Here is a 14,380-nt window from a genome sequence, read left to right as displayed (position 1 = left end):
TTTTTTAAGACAGATATATAACAACTTAAAACCACTAAATAAGTTGAGTCTCTATGATTGAATGAATCTGCTTTTTAGTTGAACATATGCAGAATTGGCCTAATTGGCATTTTTGTATATAAATATAAAATATTCAATGGCTCAACATCAAGGATATATGATCTCTGGCGGCAGATCGGCGAGCTAATTATTTCATATGAAATAGAAATACTATATTTTTTCTACCAAAAAAAAAAGAAAAAGAAATACTATATTTTAAGGACATCATGGTTTCAGGTGTCGTGATCCATTGAATCCTTCCTAACCCATAATTACATATAAATTTAAAATTAGTACTTTTATATTATATTGGACCATTCAAATAACATCAAAGTGTCAAACTTAAAAATATGACACTTTCAATAATTTTTTATCGGATAATATATATAAATTTTTTGATGTATTTTATTGATATATCAAATGATTTTCGAGTAATATTATATTTTATATATATAATCTATACTATAGAATTTTTCAATCTACCGAACGATTTTATTATACGATTATCCGATAAAAAATTATCGAAGATGTCATATTTTTAAATTTTGACAACTTAATATCGTTTGATCCTGACCTATTATATTATAATTGTAATAATCATGTATTTGTAAGTTGTAACAATCCTCTCTAAAACGTGGGTATAATCTCAACTTCTTTTTTGACAAAGTATAATCTCAACTTAAAAATAATTACTTTTTAACTTTTAGTACATATGACATGCTTTTCTATAGTCTGAAAACATCACTTTGGGGACCACACTGGCGGTGAATTATTATAGAATTATCCTTCATTGTTTGGTTCAGTGTGAACAAATAAATTGGGGTTCCTTTAGGATCATCATGCTATAAAGCCAACATTTTACGACGGGTCATGCTAACTAGTGTCTCCGGGCACTAGTTAAGGAACTAAAAAGGGAAAGAAAAGAAAAAAATTATATTAAAAAAATAAAAATGTAAATTTTTAAGATGTTGACTTCACAAGTTTTAAGATAATAATACTATTTTTAGTTATCTTAACCAGTGCCTCGGGGCACCGATTAGCATTTTCCTTTTACGAATTAAGCAAGGACTATACTTTTTATTTGATGATTGTGCTGATATGTATGGAGACAATTCATCGGTGCAAAAGCATTAAAAAACCACAAACTTTATAAAAATAAATTAAAAATATTAAATTTTACTAAGTTTAGATATTAAACTTGTCAAGAAAATAAGAGACTCTCAAAAAAAATTACGTGTAATTGTTGTTTGGATTGGTTGGCCCTTAGGCCAGTCCTGTTGATTGATCCATATTATAGTTTGTTGAAGAAACACGATAATATAAAATTGTATCTCATAATTATATATATATATATATATGGCGGCTGCTAACTTAGACCCAGTTGGGTCTAAGTTAGCAAGGTGCACCTTTTCAGTTGGACCAAAATACCCATTCTTTTTAATTAATTAACCAAATTACCATCAATGGACGCGGATCCAGTGTCGCGCGCGTACCGCAGTACCATGGTTACAGGCCGTTGATTTCCATCAGACAGCCAAGATCTGATCTCATCAAGACTGTCTGATCAATCAGACAGCCCAGATCATCCGAATCCATCAGATTCCAGCGCGTGCACCACACTGGATTACACCCTGGAGAGAGAAGAATCTACTTTTTAAAAGCAGGACACGTGTCGCTGTCTGATTGGCTGGGCGTGATTTTTTTCCATTTAATACTTTGAACTCAATTATTTCGTTGTAAATTAATTTTTTATTTATTTTTTTTATACCAAAATTCATAATTTTTTTTTCTCTACAAATAGAGACTTGGTTCGTTTGATTTGGACACAGAAAAAAAAACCCAATTTTTCACTACCTTAATCTCATTTTTCACTACCTTACATCAACTCACTGAAACCATTCTACCAGCAAAATGGTTTCAGATTACAACTCTCTGAAACCATTGTACCAGATAAATGGTTTCAGAAGCAAACACAATTAATAAATTACTCACTGAAACCATTCTACCAGTAAAATGGTTTCAGAATACAACTATGTGCAACCATTCTACAAGCTAAATGGTTTCAGAAGCAAATAACTAATAATCAACTTACTGAAACCATTCTACCAGCAAAATGGTTTCAGATTACAACTCTCTGAAACCATTGTACCAGATAAATGGTTTCAGAAGCAAACACAATTAATAAATTACTCATTGAAACCATTCTACCAGTAAAATGGTTTCAGAATACAACTATGTGCAACCATTCTACCAGTAAAATGGTTTCAGAAGCAAACATTAGTTTTTAATTACCGTTTTATCTCATTTAATTAACTAAAAATAGTTTCAGGTCTCCAAAAATTTCATAAAATATACCAAAAGTTCCAGAATATTATCTACTATTTTCCTGGTATAATGGTTTCAGTGAGTTGGTTGAGTGGTGCGTGTTAAATTACAACACACAAGTAACGTATTTAGTAGACAAAAAATGAGATTAAGGTAGTGAAAAATTGCGTTTTTTTTTTCGTTGTCCAAATCAAACGAACCAAGTCTCTATTTGTAGACAAAAAAAAATTATGAATTTTGGTATAAAAATAAAAAAATAAAAAATTAATTTACAACGAAATATTTAAGTTCAAAGTATTAAATGAACAAAAATCACGCCCAGCCAACCATTGTGTGACACGTGTCGTACTTTTAAAAAGCAAATTTTTCTCTCTCCAGGTTGTAATCCAGTGTGGCGCAGGCGCTGGAATCTGATGGATCAGGATGATCTGGGCTGTCTGATTGATCAGACAGTCTTGATGAGATCAGATCTTGGCTGTCTGATAGAAGTCAACGGTCTGTAACCATGGTCCTTCGGTACGCGCGCGACACTGGATTTGCGTCTACTAATGGGTATTTTGGTTAATTAATTAAAAAGAATGGGTATTTTTGTCCAACTCAAAAGGTGCACCTTGCTAACTTAGACCTAACTAGGGTCTAAGTTAGAAAACCCCTATATATATATATATATAGGGGTTTTCTAACTTAGACCCTAGTTAGGTCTAAGTTAGCAAGGTGCACCTTTTGAGTTGGACAAAAATACCCATTTTTTTTTTTTTGAAACAATAGAGCAACTGGGGCATGTATGTAATTTGCATCATAAAAATACCCTTTTTTTTTTTTTTGAAACAATAGAACAACTATTACATTTTTTAAATTTCTTCCAAATTTCGACCTCATTTTACGTGCGAATCGAACGCCGATTTCAAAAACTAATACCGGAAACCTTTGTAAAATTGAAAAACGATCAAAATCCATATAAGGAACGTCGAGTTTCGTTGAGTATTGAGGGAGATCGAACCGGGTCAAAAACCGGGTCGCACGACCCGTTTCTGCATAAAACGGGTGGGAGGGACGATGAACAGTGCGCGTCGCCCACGCCCACTCTCACCGGCGGCGCGTGGGGGCGCGTGCGGCCTCAGGGAGGCTCTATTTTTTTTTTATTGTTTCATAATAAAATAGTAGATAATATTCTGGAAATGTTGGTATATTGTATGAAATTTTTGGAGACCCGAAACTATTTTTAGTTAATTAAATGAGTAAAAAGGTAATTAAAAATATTATAATTCCATAAAAAATTTCCAAAATTTTATGTAAAGTACTATGAATTATTTAGAACCCTCTTGTGTACCTCACTCTCCCTAGTTCAAGTCATGAAATTATTTTCACAAATTCCGCTGATTATTTAAAACCATTTAACAAATAATAATAATAATTTCATAGATTTGTACTCTGAAACCAATTGTTTTTTTATTTGTTTCTAATAAAATATTAGATAATATTTTGGAACTTTTGGTATATTTTATGAAATTTTTTGAGACCTGAAACTATTTTTCGTTAATTAAATGAGATAAAACGGTAATTAAAAACTATTGTTTGCTTCTGAAACCATTTAGCTGGAAGAATGGTTTCAGAGAGTTATACTGTGAAACCATTCTAGCAGTAAAATGGTTTCAGAAGCAAACAATTAAAAATCAACTCCCCTGAAACCATTCTATCAGTGAAATGGTTTCAAAGTACAACGCTCTGAAACCATTGTACCAGCTAAATGGTTTCAGAATGGTTTCAGAAGCAAACAATTAAGAAATTACTCACTGAAACCATTCTACCAGTAAAATGGTTTCAGAGAGTTATACTGTGAAACCATTCTACCAGCTAAATGGTTTCACAGTATTATATAAAGATAATTAAAGGTAGTGAAAAATTGAGTTTTTTTTTTTTGTGTCCAAATCAAACGAACCAAGTCTCTATTTGTAGACAAAAAAAAATTATGAATTTTGGTATAAAAATAAAAAAATAAAAAATTAATTTACAACGAAATAATTGAGTTTAAATTATTAAATGAAAAAAAAAACACGCCAACCACCCAGCAGTTGACACGTGTCCTGCTTTTTTAAAATGAAATTTTCTCTCTCCAGGCGCAGATCTAGTGTGGTGCACGCGCTGGCTTATCATGGAGATGGATGATCTGGACTGTCTGATTGATCCGACAGCCATGATGAGATCATCTCTTGGCCGTCTGATGGAAATCAACGGTCTGTAACGGTGGTCCTGCGGTAGGCGCGCGACACTGGATCAGCGCCAATATGTTTTTTTTTTTTTTTTTTTTTTAAAAAAGAAAGGGTATTTTTGTCCAACTCAAAAGGTGCACCTTGCTAATTTAGACCAAACTGGGTCTAAATTAGCAGCCCCATATATATATATATATATATATATATATATATATATATATATATATATATATTTTGTTAAGTAGTCTAGTGAGTAAAAATTTCACCTTAAGAACCTCGGCCCCTGCATATATAATTTAATGCAATGTTCTGTTAACTGAGCTGAACTCACGGGGCATCTCATTTTTTTTTTATAGTTTTAACTATTTACTTGTTTTTACATATATTTAATATTTAATTATTTTAAATTTATTTGACTAGTTGGTTTTAAAAGTGAAGTGTGTACTGTTAGCCACTTCACTTAGGCTTAGGCTGGCTTTCACATAAGAATTTCTGGAGGTCGTTGTTTGGTTGGTAGAAACAAATTAAACAATGCAATATAGGATTGTCTTTCTCAATAATGTGGTGTTCATAACATTAGCATGTGTAAAAATGTTATACATGTTGTATAATTAATGGCCTGACTACTCCTTGTATGTGCTCGTGTTCTCTAATATTAAGCATCAGAAAGGACCCAAGAATTTTCCTGTTGATTTATGCACAATAACCCTCTTGAAAGGGATTGTTGGAACTAAGAAGAATAAGGCCAAAAACATTTCCAAATATTTCGAACACAAATTGAGCAACATATATCCACAATCTTGATGATCATTTGATATTATTATAGAAAATATTCATGAATGAAAGGAAGAAAATTAATAAATGGAAGCAAAGAAATTAATCTCTTGAAAGTAATTCTTGGGTGAATTTTGACAAGCCTAAGAAAATCTCAAACAACTCATCGATACCATGAGGGAACATCCACTCAACACTCAACTACCTAAGAATAGTATACGAGATAGGTGAAATTTTGTTACAAGCTACGAACAAGTGATCAGCTGACTCAGACTTTCAACCATATATACTATAGTATGATCATCTTAGCTAGAATATATGTAGTCAATAGTTTTTAAATGTAAAAGATATTATTTTTAATGCAAAGTTTTTTTTTTATTCCTTAACCAGTATCTTGAGATACTAGTTAGCAATAGGCATGACTCTTATATTAATTATGAATTTTTCACATCTGAATTTTTGAGATCTCATTTAACTTCTCTATTATAACTAATAGTTATAAAGTTTTATGTGCTTAGCATTAACAAATCATCTTATAACTCCTAGCATTATCCAAAATGAACCATACTATGAAGTATATAAACGATAATTTTCACCGTTTTTTAATTATATCAATGAGGAGAGAAACACTACAATTGTTCAAGTTTAATGGTTCGTTTCTTACCCTTGCTTTTGGATAATTTTCACTTGTAAGGTGAGAACATTTTAAAAAACCACAATAACGTACAATTTCAATTGATTATTTTAAAATACAATCATCTATACATCTATTTAGACCTCTCTCTTTATTTTTAAGCAAAAATGCATCTTTGCGAAAATATTTAAACTATCGGTATATAAACACTATGACTTTGTCCAGGTGAATTTAACTCAGTTGATAGAGACATCACAGTGTAGCAGTCGGGATTCAAACCCCAGACATTTCACTTATCCACCTTTAAAATGAAATTTCAAACAACTAAACTACTAGATAAAATATGTCGAAAAACTACTAGATAAAAAAAAAATTGACTTTTACGATTACAAATATAAACAATAAACATTTTTATTTTATTTATTTTTTAATTTGCAAAATATATCAACGTATCCAAGAACAAGACATGTCCATAATAAGAGTAAATGCACTTGCAAAAAAATACATGAGGCCAAACCAAATCACCAATTTATTCACCATAACAAAGGAAACCAATTAAAATGCACTTAAGGAAACTATAATAATAATCAAGAAACTAGCAGCTTCATTTCATATAACATATAGACTGAAATCAAGTTGTGGATATGAGTAGTAGGCATAAGGTTAATTAGGCAAGAAAATAAGGAATATAAACATCAATACTAACAATTACATTAAAATCAACCAAGGCAATTAGAGAATCCTAATTATAGTATCACAATTTTTTCTATAACAAACAAAATCACACCAAAAAGCATTGACAAGTAAATTACCAAAGCTGAGATAATACATGATCTGATGATCATATCACAAATTGCATGAGTGATCCTCTCTTCATAACATTTTCATGATTACCTTGACTATAAGATTGCATGATCCAGTTTGTTTTGCAGCCGAGCAAGGTTAAGGCATGTCAAGTCCTTTACCTGCAAATTTAACAATATTATTTTTTCGGCGGTAAACTAGGTATTCTCTGCTGATCAACAATATTAATTCATATATACATATGCTCATTATAATTAAACTATTTTTGTGCAAATTTCATAAATAAAATTGTCCAAACTCTTACATAACCTAGACTAGATTATTTTTTGACAAGATTACTAATTAACAGACACAAATTAAAATTAATTAGCTAAATACCTCAGATTTAATAGTATGAAAAATCTTCCCATTTACTTGGTTGGTAACACAATGAACAACATCACATCCTTCTTCAAGTATTATTTTCAATAAATCCGATAAACGTGAACTGAAATCCTCGAAACCACTACATATTACAATTTCTACACCACCTTGAATGATATTAATCTTGACACACTTCACTAATCTTGAAGGATCTGATGATAATTCATTTCCAATCTCAACCATACTTGAACTAGCCATTTCTTTGAGGCTATCCCTCTTTGTTTCAAGTTCATTCGTTTTTTGCTTCAAAAACTGGACATAATTTGCAGCCGCAGCTATGTGATCTGATACTGAACGCTTTCCCTAAATAAATTCAAAGATTTTATGAAAATGAAAACTATAATATAATAATTAACATGATGATGAAAAACACACAAAAAAAATGATGATGAAAGTTAATAATAATTAAGATAAAAAAAAAAAAAATATATTAAAGACCTTGATGAGGTCAGAAGGGAGTGAAGAACGGAGTGATGAACATAGAATAGACATTTGCATCCTTCTTTGTTTTTCAACTTCCCTACGAATAATCTTCTTCTCATCATTGTCTGAAGGAACCAATATTTTATGCTGATTTTCTTCAGCCATTTTCCTGGCAAGATTAATCCCCTTAAATGATTCTTAATTGCCCCAAATCAGATATTTGTCTATAGTATAGATCCTTGCTTGATTACACAATACAGTATATATTTCAAAGGGGGATCCTAATTATTGTGTAGTTGGAAAGTGGAAAAACTAAACAATAACCCTACTTGTATCTTAAAGTTCTTTATACTTTTTTATTTTGATTACTCTTATAAATGGGTGATGGGTCACATCCTTACAAAACCGGCTTGTAAGGTGAGGATTGCCTATTACTTATAAACACTTGTTCAGGCTAATTCACATCCGATGTGAGACTTCTTAACAATTACACTATTCCTTTAGTTTAGATAGGATTAGGCGGAAGTGATTGAGATGTCCACTATGTGTCGATGTTTTAAATTTCATGGTACTTAATTTGGAGAAACTCTTGTGTCGATACTTTTGACTCTTGAATTATATGTTCTAATTTTTATTTAGACGAGAGATCAACCCTTTTTTTTTAGATCAATAGAAGAATAGACAAATTAAAATTAAACTTGTTTGGCTATAGTAGAAATTAATTAGATTAGTTAATCTTTTCTATCAGAGTATTTAGTGCATATGGTGAAACTGACATATTGAAGATGGTTTCTATCATGACATCCTTTGTTCATTCTATGAGCGGAAAATGCACTTTTTTTTTTGTGTTGGAGCGGATAAAGTTGTTGGGGTGTGAAGTTGGATCTCAATGTGGTCTTGATTGGTTGTGGCTCCCTTAGTGTCTGTCTTGCCTATGTGATTGATCATTTCTTTCGCTTCGGGGGAGTCAGGTATCTTAATTAGTGGTTGAGGTGTGTTCGTCGGTGTGTCTATTTTTGTTTTTCTTGCAGCTGGTGTAGGTTTGGTGTGTTGGTTTTTTTTTCCAAGTACTGTACTTGTGTTATGTTGTTTAAGTCTTGAGTTTTTTGTTGTGTGTACTACTAGTATCCCATTTGTATTTTTAACATTCTTTTTTGAAAATATTCTTTAAAAACTAATAATACTCAATTATTTTTTATATATATAAAATTATTTTCAAAAATATTAAAATTAAACACTCCATTGTAAGTTACATACAGAACTTTTTTTTAAGAAAATTAGTACAGTGTGAAAGTATAGCAAAGCATAAGTGATGGTACTGTATCAATAAACCTATCATAAGTGATGCTATTCCAAAGGACTGTGGAGTGTGGACCAACAAGTTGTCGGCAGCCGATGATCTTGTTGAGTCACGTATCAAACCTTAAAAAGAAAGGGGCATAACAAATATAATATTAAACAAAATAAAGTGAAATATTATACTACAGTATGATTTTATATTTTTCCATAAAAAAATATAATCTTATATTTGTTCAAGAGTTTAATTTTCAAGCACTATTAAATATCATGATATCTTTCTCCGTAAGTTTAATTCAATTAATAGGGATATCACATTTTATATGTAGGAGTTGAGATTTGAACTTCAAACCCTCCACATATTTACTTTAAAGATGAAATTTAAGCCACTAACTATTTGACAAACAAATATATCAGGATATCACAATCAATTATGTGCCTATTTAATGTGAGGACGAATACGGTGTCCCCGCCATTAATGATTGTCGGCATAACGGCGGAGTCATGATTGACAGTATATGTCGATCATTCCCATATCGGTCGTTACAGAAGGCTGGATTCCTTGACTGTATGTCGATCATTCCCAAATAAGATTTACTATAATAATTTTTTGTTTTTTTGAAAGCCAGAGTTTTTTTTGCTCTGTATGGACTTAGCCCACCGAAATTGGCACCAGTGGGAATCGAACCTGAGACCTTGAGAGAAGCATACTCTGAGGGCCCAAACCAACACCACTTGACCAACCCCAAGTGGGGTTTTACTATCATAAAATTGAAATAAATAGATTTATATAATGTATAAAATAAAAAATATATACCACAAAATACAATAGAAAAACATATCGAGAGACACATTAGTTGTTGTCTTTCTTCTTTTTTTGGAAAACATGCATATATAAGTTCTTGTCTTTATGCTATGATAATATTTTGATGAAATGTTTTTTATTTCAAAATCGATTGAACAGAAAATGCCACTGCACTAATATTACTTTCACAATTTTATTTATTTTTGGGTTAAAAAATTTTAGCAGCAAAACTCACACACAATATGAGAAGTTGAAGTTGCAAATTGGAACCTCACATCACATCAACATATTAAAATTCTATGCAACACGAGCATTACTTACATGGAATAACATATTTTTTTGTAAATAAATAAAATAATAAGTTATTAGAAATTTACACACATATATATACAAAATAGAAAGTTCAAAATTCAAACTCTGATTATAATATTCGACTTAACAATTTTAACATTTCTATCGGTTTTAACATTTCCTTAGAGGAATCTTTGCTTTGAATTATAAATTTATAACCAAGGCACTCAATATCTCCTTTATTTGAGATATCTTACCCAAAACCCAATCCAATATAAATACTATTCCTTAGCCAATAATTTGGAAAGTCTTTGAGCTGACCAAACCAAACATGTTTCCTTTACAACGATGCAATGAACTGTCGATCCCGTTATCTAATAGTCTCAACCACCACCCACAACATCACAAAATCCCCCAAGATCTGATTCTTGATGATTGTGATTCTCTTGTTTTTGATTTTACTCATAAACAAATGGCTATTAGCCGGCCACCAAAGATATTACTTTATACACCACCACCAGAAGATCATAATACAAATCTCAATTATATCAAAGATGTCAATAACAAGAAGATGGTTCATAGGGAGATTGAGAAGCAAAGAAGACAAGAAATGGCTACTCTTCATGCTTCCCTTAGATCCCTTCTCCCTATTCGCTTCATCAAGGTGAATTTTTTTTTTCTTCTGTATTTAACTCTCTAGTTCTTAGAAGAAAGATACTTGATAATCTAATAATTCAGACGAAAGCTAAACATAGTATGACTATGACTGATGATTAATGTTTCGTCCGGACAGGACACGTGAGGTAACTAACTACGGTCTGACCAATAATTGTTTCTGTCAAGATCCGAACTTTGTATGTTAAAGTTTTCTAGCTAGGTTTATTTATTTTTTTTCTATAATAACTTAATAATTTAGGGTTTGTACTCTATTGGGTTTTCAGGGAAAACGTTCTTTATCTGATCAAATGAATGAAGGAGTGAATTACATAAATCACATGAAGAAGAATATAAAAGAACTTAGTGACAAGAGAGATGAACTAAAAAAACTCTCAAATCTTTCCAACCTCAAAAACCATACTGTATCTTGTTGTTTCAGTATTCACAACAATAATGGAACTGTAGGAATTGAAATCAGTAACTTTAGAGATCAAGAAGGGGTCCCACTTTCTAAATTGCTGGAACAATTGATGAAAGTAGGACTTGAAGTTGTTAGTTGCTTTTCAATTGAAGTCAATGGAAGATTACTCCACAGTGTGCAGTGTGAGGTACATATAATTTGTTTTTTAATATATTATTTACATTTTTTTTGCTAATAGATTGATTTTTGTGTTTAATTATTGAACTTGATTTTATGATTTACAGGTTATTGATTCTGACAGTGTAGATCTATCTGAGCTAAAAAGGAAATTTTCCAATATGAATCCATCATTTAGTTGTTCTGATTGAATACAATATATGCATGCGAACTAGCTGGTAATTATATATTATTTGCTTGTGTTCTGTGCAATAATGTAAATATTGAACCCTCATGATAATCTCTCTTTGGTGTATGCTCCAGTGTTTGGTTCTTAAAACTTTCCGAAGCAAAAAATAGTTATATTTAATTTATAATATAAATCAAATACGTCACTTTCAATAACTTGAAAAATAATTTTTTATTTATAATAGTGACCGAAGAGAGTATATATGGTATGATGATGAGGATTTTCTCATTTCTTATTGTGTGTTTCTCAAAATTGTGGAATTTAGCATTACAAACATGTTGCTGTTGGTATGTGTGGAGATTATTTTCGGTAATTCTTGCTTGTAAACTTCTTGCTGTTCTTAATTTTTTTTTTTTTTTTGTAGAACAAAATTTGATGATTTTTAATATGAATTAAATGATGTTAATAATGATGATGATGTGAGTTTGTACCTTAAAGGCTAGCTCTAATTTCATGTTATATCAACTGTCGCATTAATATGTGAAATGGGAGAGTCTTACATAGACAAAAGTCTTTGGACACAAAATTTAGGCACACATAAACAAATCATAAAATTTAAAAATAAAATAAAATAGTCACATCCATTAATATTATTTAATTTTTTTTATTTAATTTTTTTTAACTTAACGTGAATGTGCCTAAAAAATACTTATTTGAGTTTGTGGCCATATAAATATTTTTGTGTGAATGGTTTAGCCTCTTAAAGTATGATAATGTTTTTGCTGCAAAAGAAAAAAGGTATGATAATTTTTTTTAATCTCTCAAATCATTTGGTATCACATTTCCTCTCATTTTAGAAAATCAGTAAATGTATATGGTTAATTTAGTTGTCAAAGAGCTATAAAAGCCACTGAATCTTGGATTAAGTTAAGCTTGGAGGATTAAAAAGAGAAAAATACTTAGCTATTTGGATACTTTTAGTCACACTCACAATAAATTGTTAATCATTTAATTATATTAAAAATACACATTATTTAATTTATTTCTCTTTCTATTCTTTTCTAAATATGTCGTTGTGATTAAATAATGTGACCATAAAAGAATTGCTCTTAAAAAAAATATTTGTCTAATGACACCTAAATGGAATCAATTTTATGGTAGTCTCGATTTTTTTTTTTTGTTGCCATGGTAGTCTCAAATTTTGATGAAGTTGAAGTTACATAATTTTAGTTGTATTTTTTTTTACTGCAAATATATTAAAAGTTTAATTGTTGTGCACCGTTAGCATAAAGATTTTTTTACATATACATCCAATGATGTGTTACTACATCATTTAATGAACGTGACACATCATGTGTTTTTAAAAACAATACATGATGTGTTGGTATATTATTGGACACATGTGTAAAATAATTTTACCAATATCTCAAACATTAATTTTTGTTGGATATTTTTTATTTTGGCTAAATTTGTTGAATGATTTCGAATACTCCTTATACTTATACTCTCTTAGTTCTATAAGTATTTAATATATTTTTGCAACTAGATCAAAAGAGACACGTGAAATGCAAGTTTATAATGATATTTACGCACATGTAAAACCTATAAATTGAAGAATTTCAAATTTGAAGCCAAAAGTTACAACAACGGTTACCACTTACCAATAAGGGGAAGGGGGAACTTGGAAGTGCATGGCGATGGCGTGTTTCGAAACGGTGGTGCAGGCGACATGTCCATTGTTTTTGATGGAGAGGGGAACCGGAAGAGCATCTATTTACATCTATTTGCATGGCGTGTTTCGAAACGGTGGTGCAGGCGACATGCCCAAGAACATTTTCATTTTGTTTGAGAGTTGCAGCTTGTTTCTTAGACATAAGAATAAGACAATCAAGGGGGTGATATTTATATGACAGACAACTTTCTGGTCTATATGGAACGCTCAAAACGATACTATTTTTTTTTGAAAAATCACAAAGCGAAGCAGAGGTGGTGGACGTATACGTCGATGTACTCAAACAAAAACATCTCATAGCTGTGGTTCTTGAGAAAACAAGTTTGTTCACCGTGTTTATTTTATGAGTGGTTTATAAAGCCGTTGGATTATTGTATATTGAAATAGAAACACAAATCCGGTTTTAGCTTTTCTTTTTGTAATGTGGGTAGTAACCACTTGTATTTACTCCTAACCCGTGTACGCAGGGGCGGATCTACGTATATGTGAGGGTGTGCAGCTGCACACCCTGAACTTCTAAAAATTACACATATAATCCTATATTTTTGCAATTTGCACCCCCTAAAATTTTGATTATGCACCCTGACCCAAGAGATTAAGAGAAGAAAAGAAACTCATTTACAGTCACAGAGAAATAAGCAAAATAGAAAAAGAAAATACGAAGAAGAAGAACAGAGTGCAATGGTGGTAAGTGGTAATAGTCTATGCTGACGAAAGAATGATAAAGTGAGCGGCGCTACCAACAACTTTCTTCTATAAAGTTGTATTATTTAGGATTCCCTATCTATTTGTCTAGCAAGTTGTTGGAATAACATTTCTGTTTATATTATATGGTCTCATTTTAATTAACGTGACCCTCTAGTTAAGGGGTTAATTAGTAGTATAGTCAAAGTATTACATGGTTTCTCAATCTCAATGAAAAGAAAATTAATCTATATAAGAAAACAAGATACCTATGAAATCTCTAATTTGCCCCTATTTAATTTTTTGACACGTCGTTGAATTCAAGGTTATTTTGTGTCTTTATTCAAAAGTTAGTACAAAAAACTTTTCATTATGTGATGGTTACTCATATTTTAACTTCCCAAAAAATTAAAAAAAAAAATTTTTTTTAAAAATAAACTAAAACTATCTATAATTTTATGTTATAACATATAAATTGTAAGTAACAAATAAAAATAAATTGTTAATAATTTTATG

At 30.8% G+C, this 14,380-nt stretch overlaps 2 protein-coding genes across 4 annotated transcripts; one reads left to right on the top strand and one right to left on the bottom strand.

The window, feature by feature from the left end:
* Window positions 1-6,477: 6,477 nt before the first annotated feature.
* On the bottom strand, window positions 6,478-7,963 carry LOC123896654 (transcription factor bHLH118-like). The gene is made up of 3 exons (XM_045947022.1): window positions 7,648-7,963; window positions 7,165-7,512; window positions 6,478-6,947 (listed from the first exon to the last, which is right to left on the bottom strand). Exons 1-3 carry the CDS (start codon window positions 7,795-7,797, stop codon window positions 6,882-6,884), a joined length of 564 nt encoding a protein of 187 aa, XP_045802978.1. The 5' UTR covers window positions 7,798-7,963; the 3' UTR covers window positions 6,478-6,881.
* A 2,314-nt stretch (window positions 7,964-10,277) lies between these two features.
* On the top strand, window positions 10,278-13,715 carry LOC123903052 (transcription factor bHLH118-like). 3 transcript variants are annotated; one of them, XM_045952915.1, is made up of 4 exons: window positions 10,278-10,688; window positions 10,966-11,289; window positions 11,387-11,497; window positions 12,995-13,715. In XM_045952915.1, the coding sequence occupies exons 1-3, from the start codon at window positions 10,356-10,358 to the stop codon at window positions 11,468-11,470; spliced, it is 741 nt and encodes a 246-aa protein (XP_045808871.1). In that variant the 5' UTR covers window positions 10,278-10,355; the 3' UTR covers window positions 11,471-11,497; window positions 12,995-13,715. The 3 variants fall into 3 exon arrangements, with proteins under 3 accessions (XP_045808871.1, XP_045808870.1, XP_045808872.1); XM_045952914.1 differs by lacking the exon at window positions 12,995-13,715 and having other exon boundaries at window positions 11,387-11,574; XM_045952916.1 differs by lacking the exon at window positions 12,995-13,715 and having other exon boundaries at window positions 10,332-10,827; window positions 11,387-11,663.
* Window positions 13,716-14,380: the final 665 nt, after the last annotated feature.

Source organism: Trifolium pratense, linkage group LG1, assembly GCF_020283565.1.
Source record: "Trifolium pratense cultivar HEN17-A07 linkage group LG1, ARS_RC_1.1, whole genome shotgun sequence".
NCBI classification, from domain to species: Eukaryota; Viridiplantae; Streptophyta; class Magnoliopsida; order Fabales; family Fabaceae; genus Trifolium; species Trifolium pratense.
Note: the sequence above shows the minus strand (reverse complement) of the source record. Positions and strands in the feature narration are given on the sequence as shown.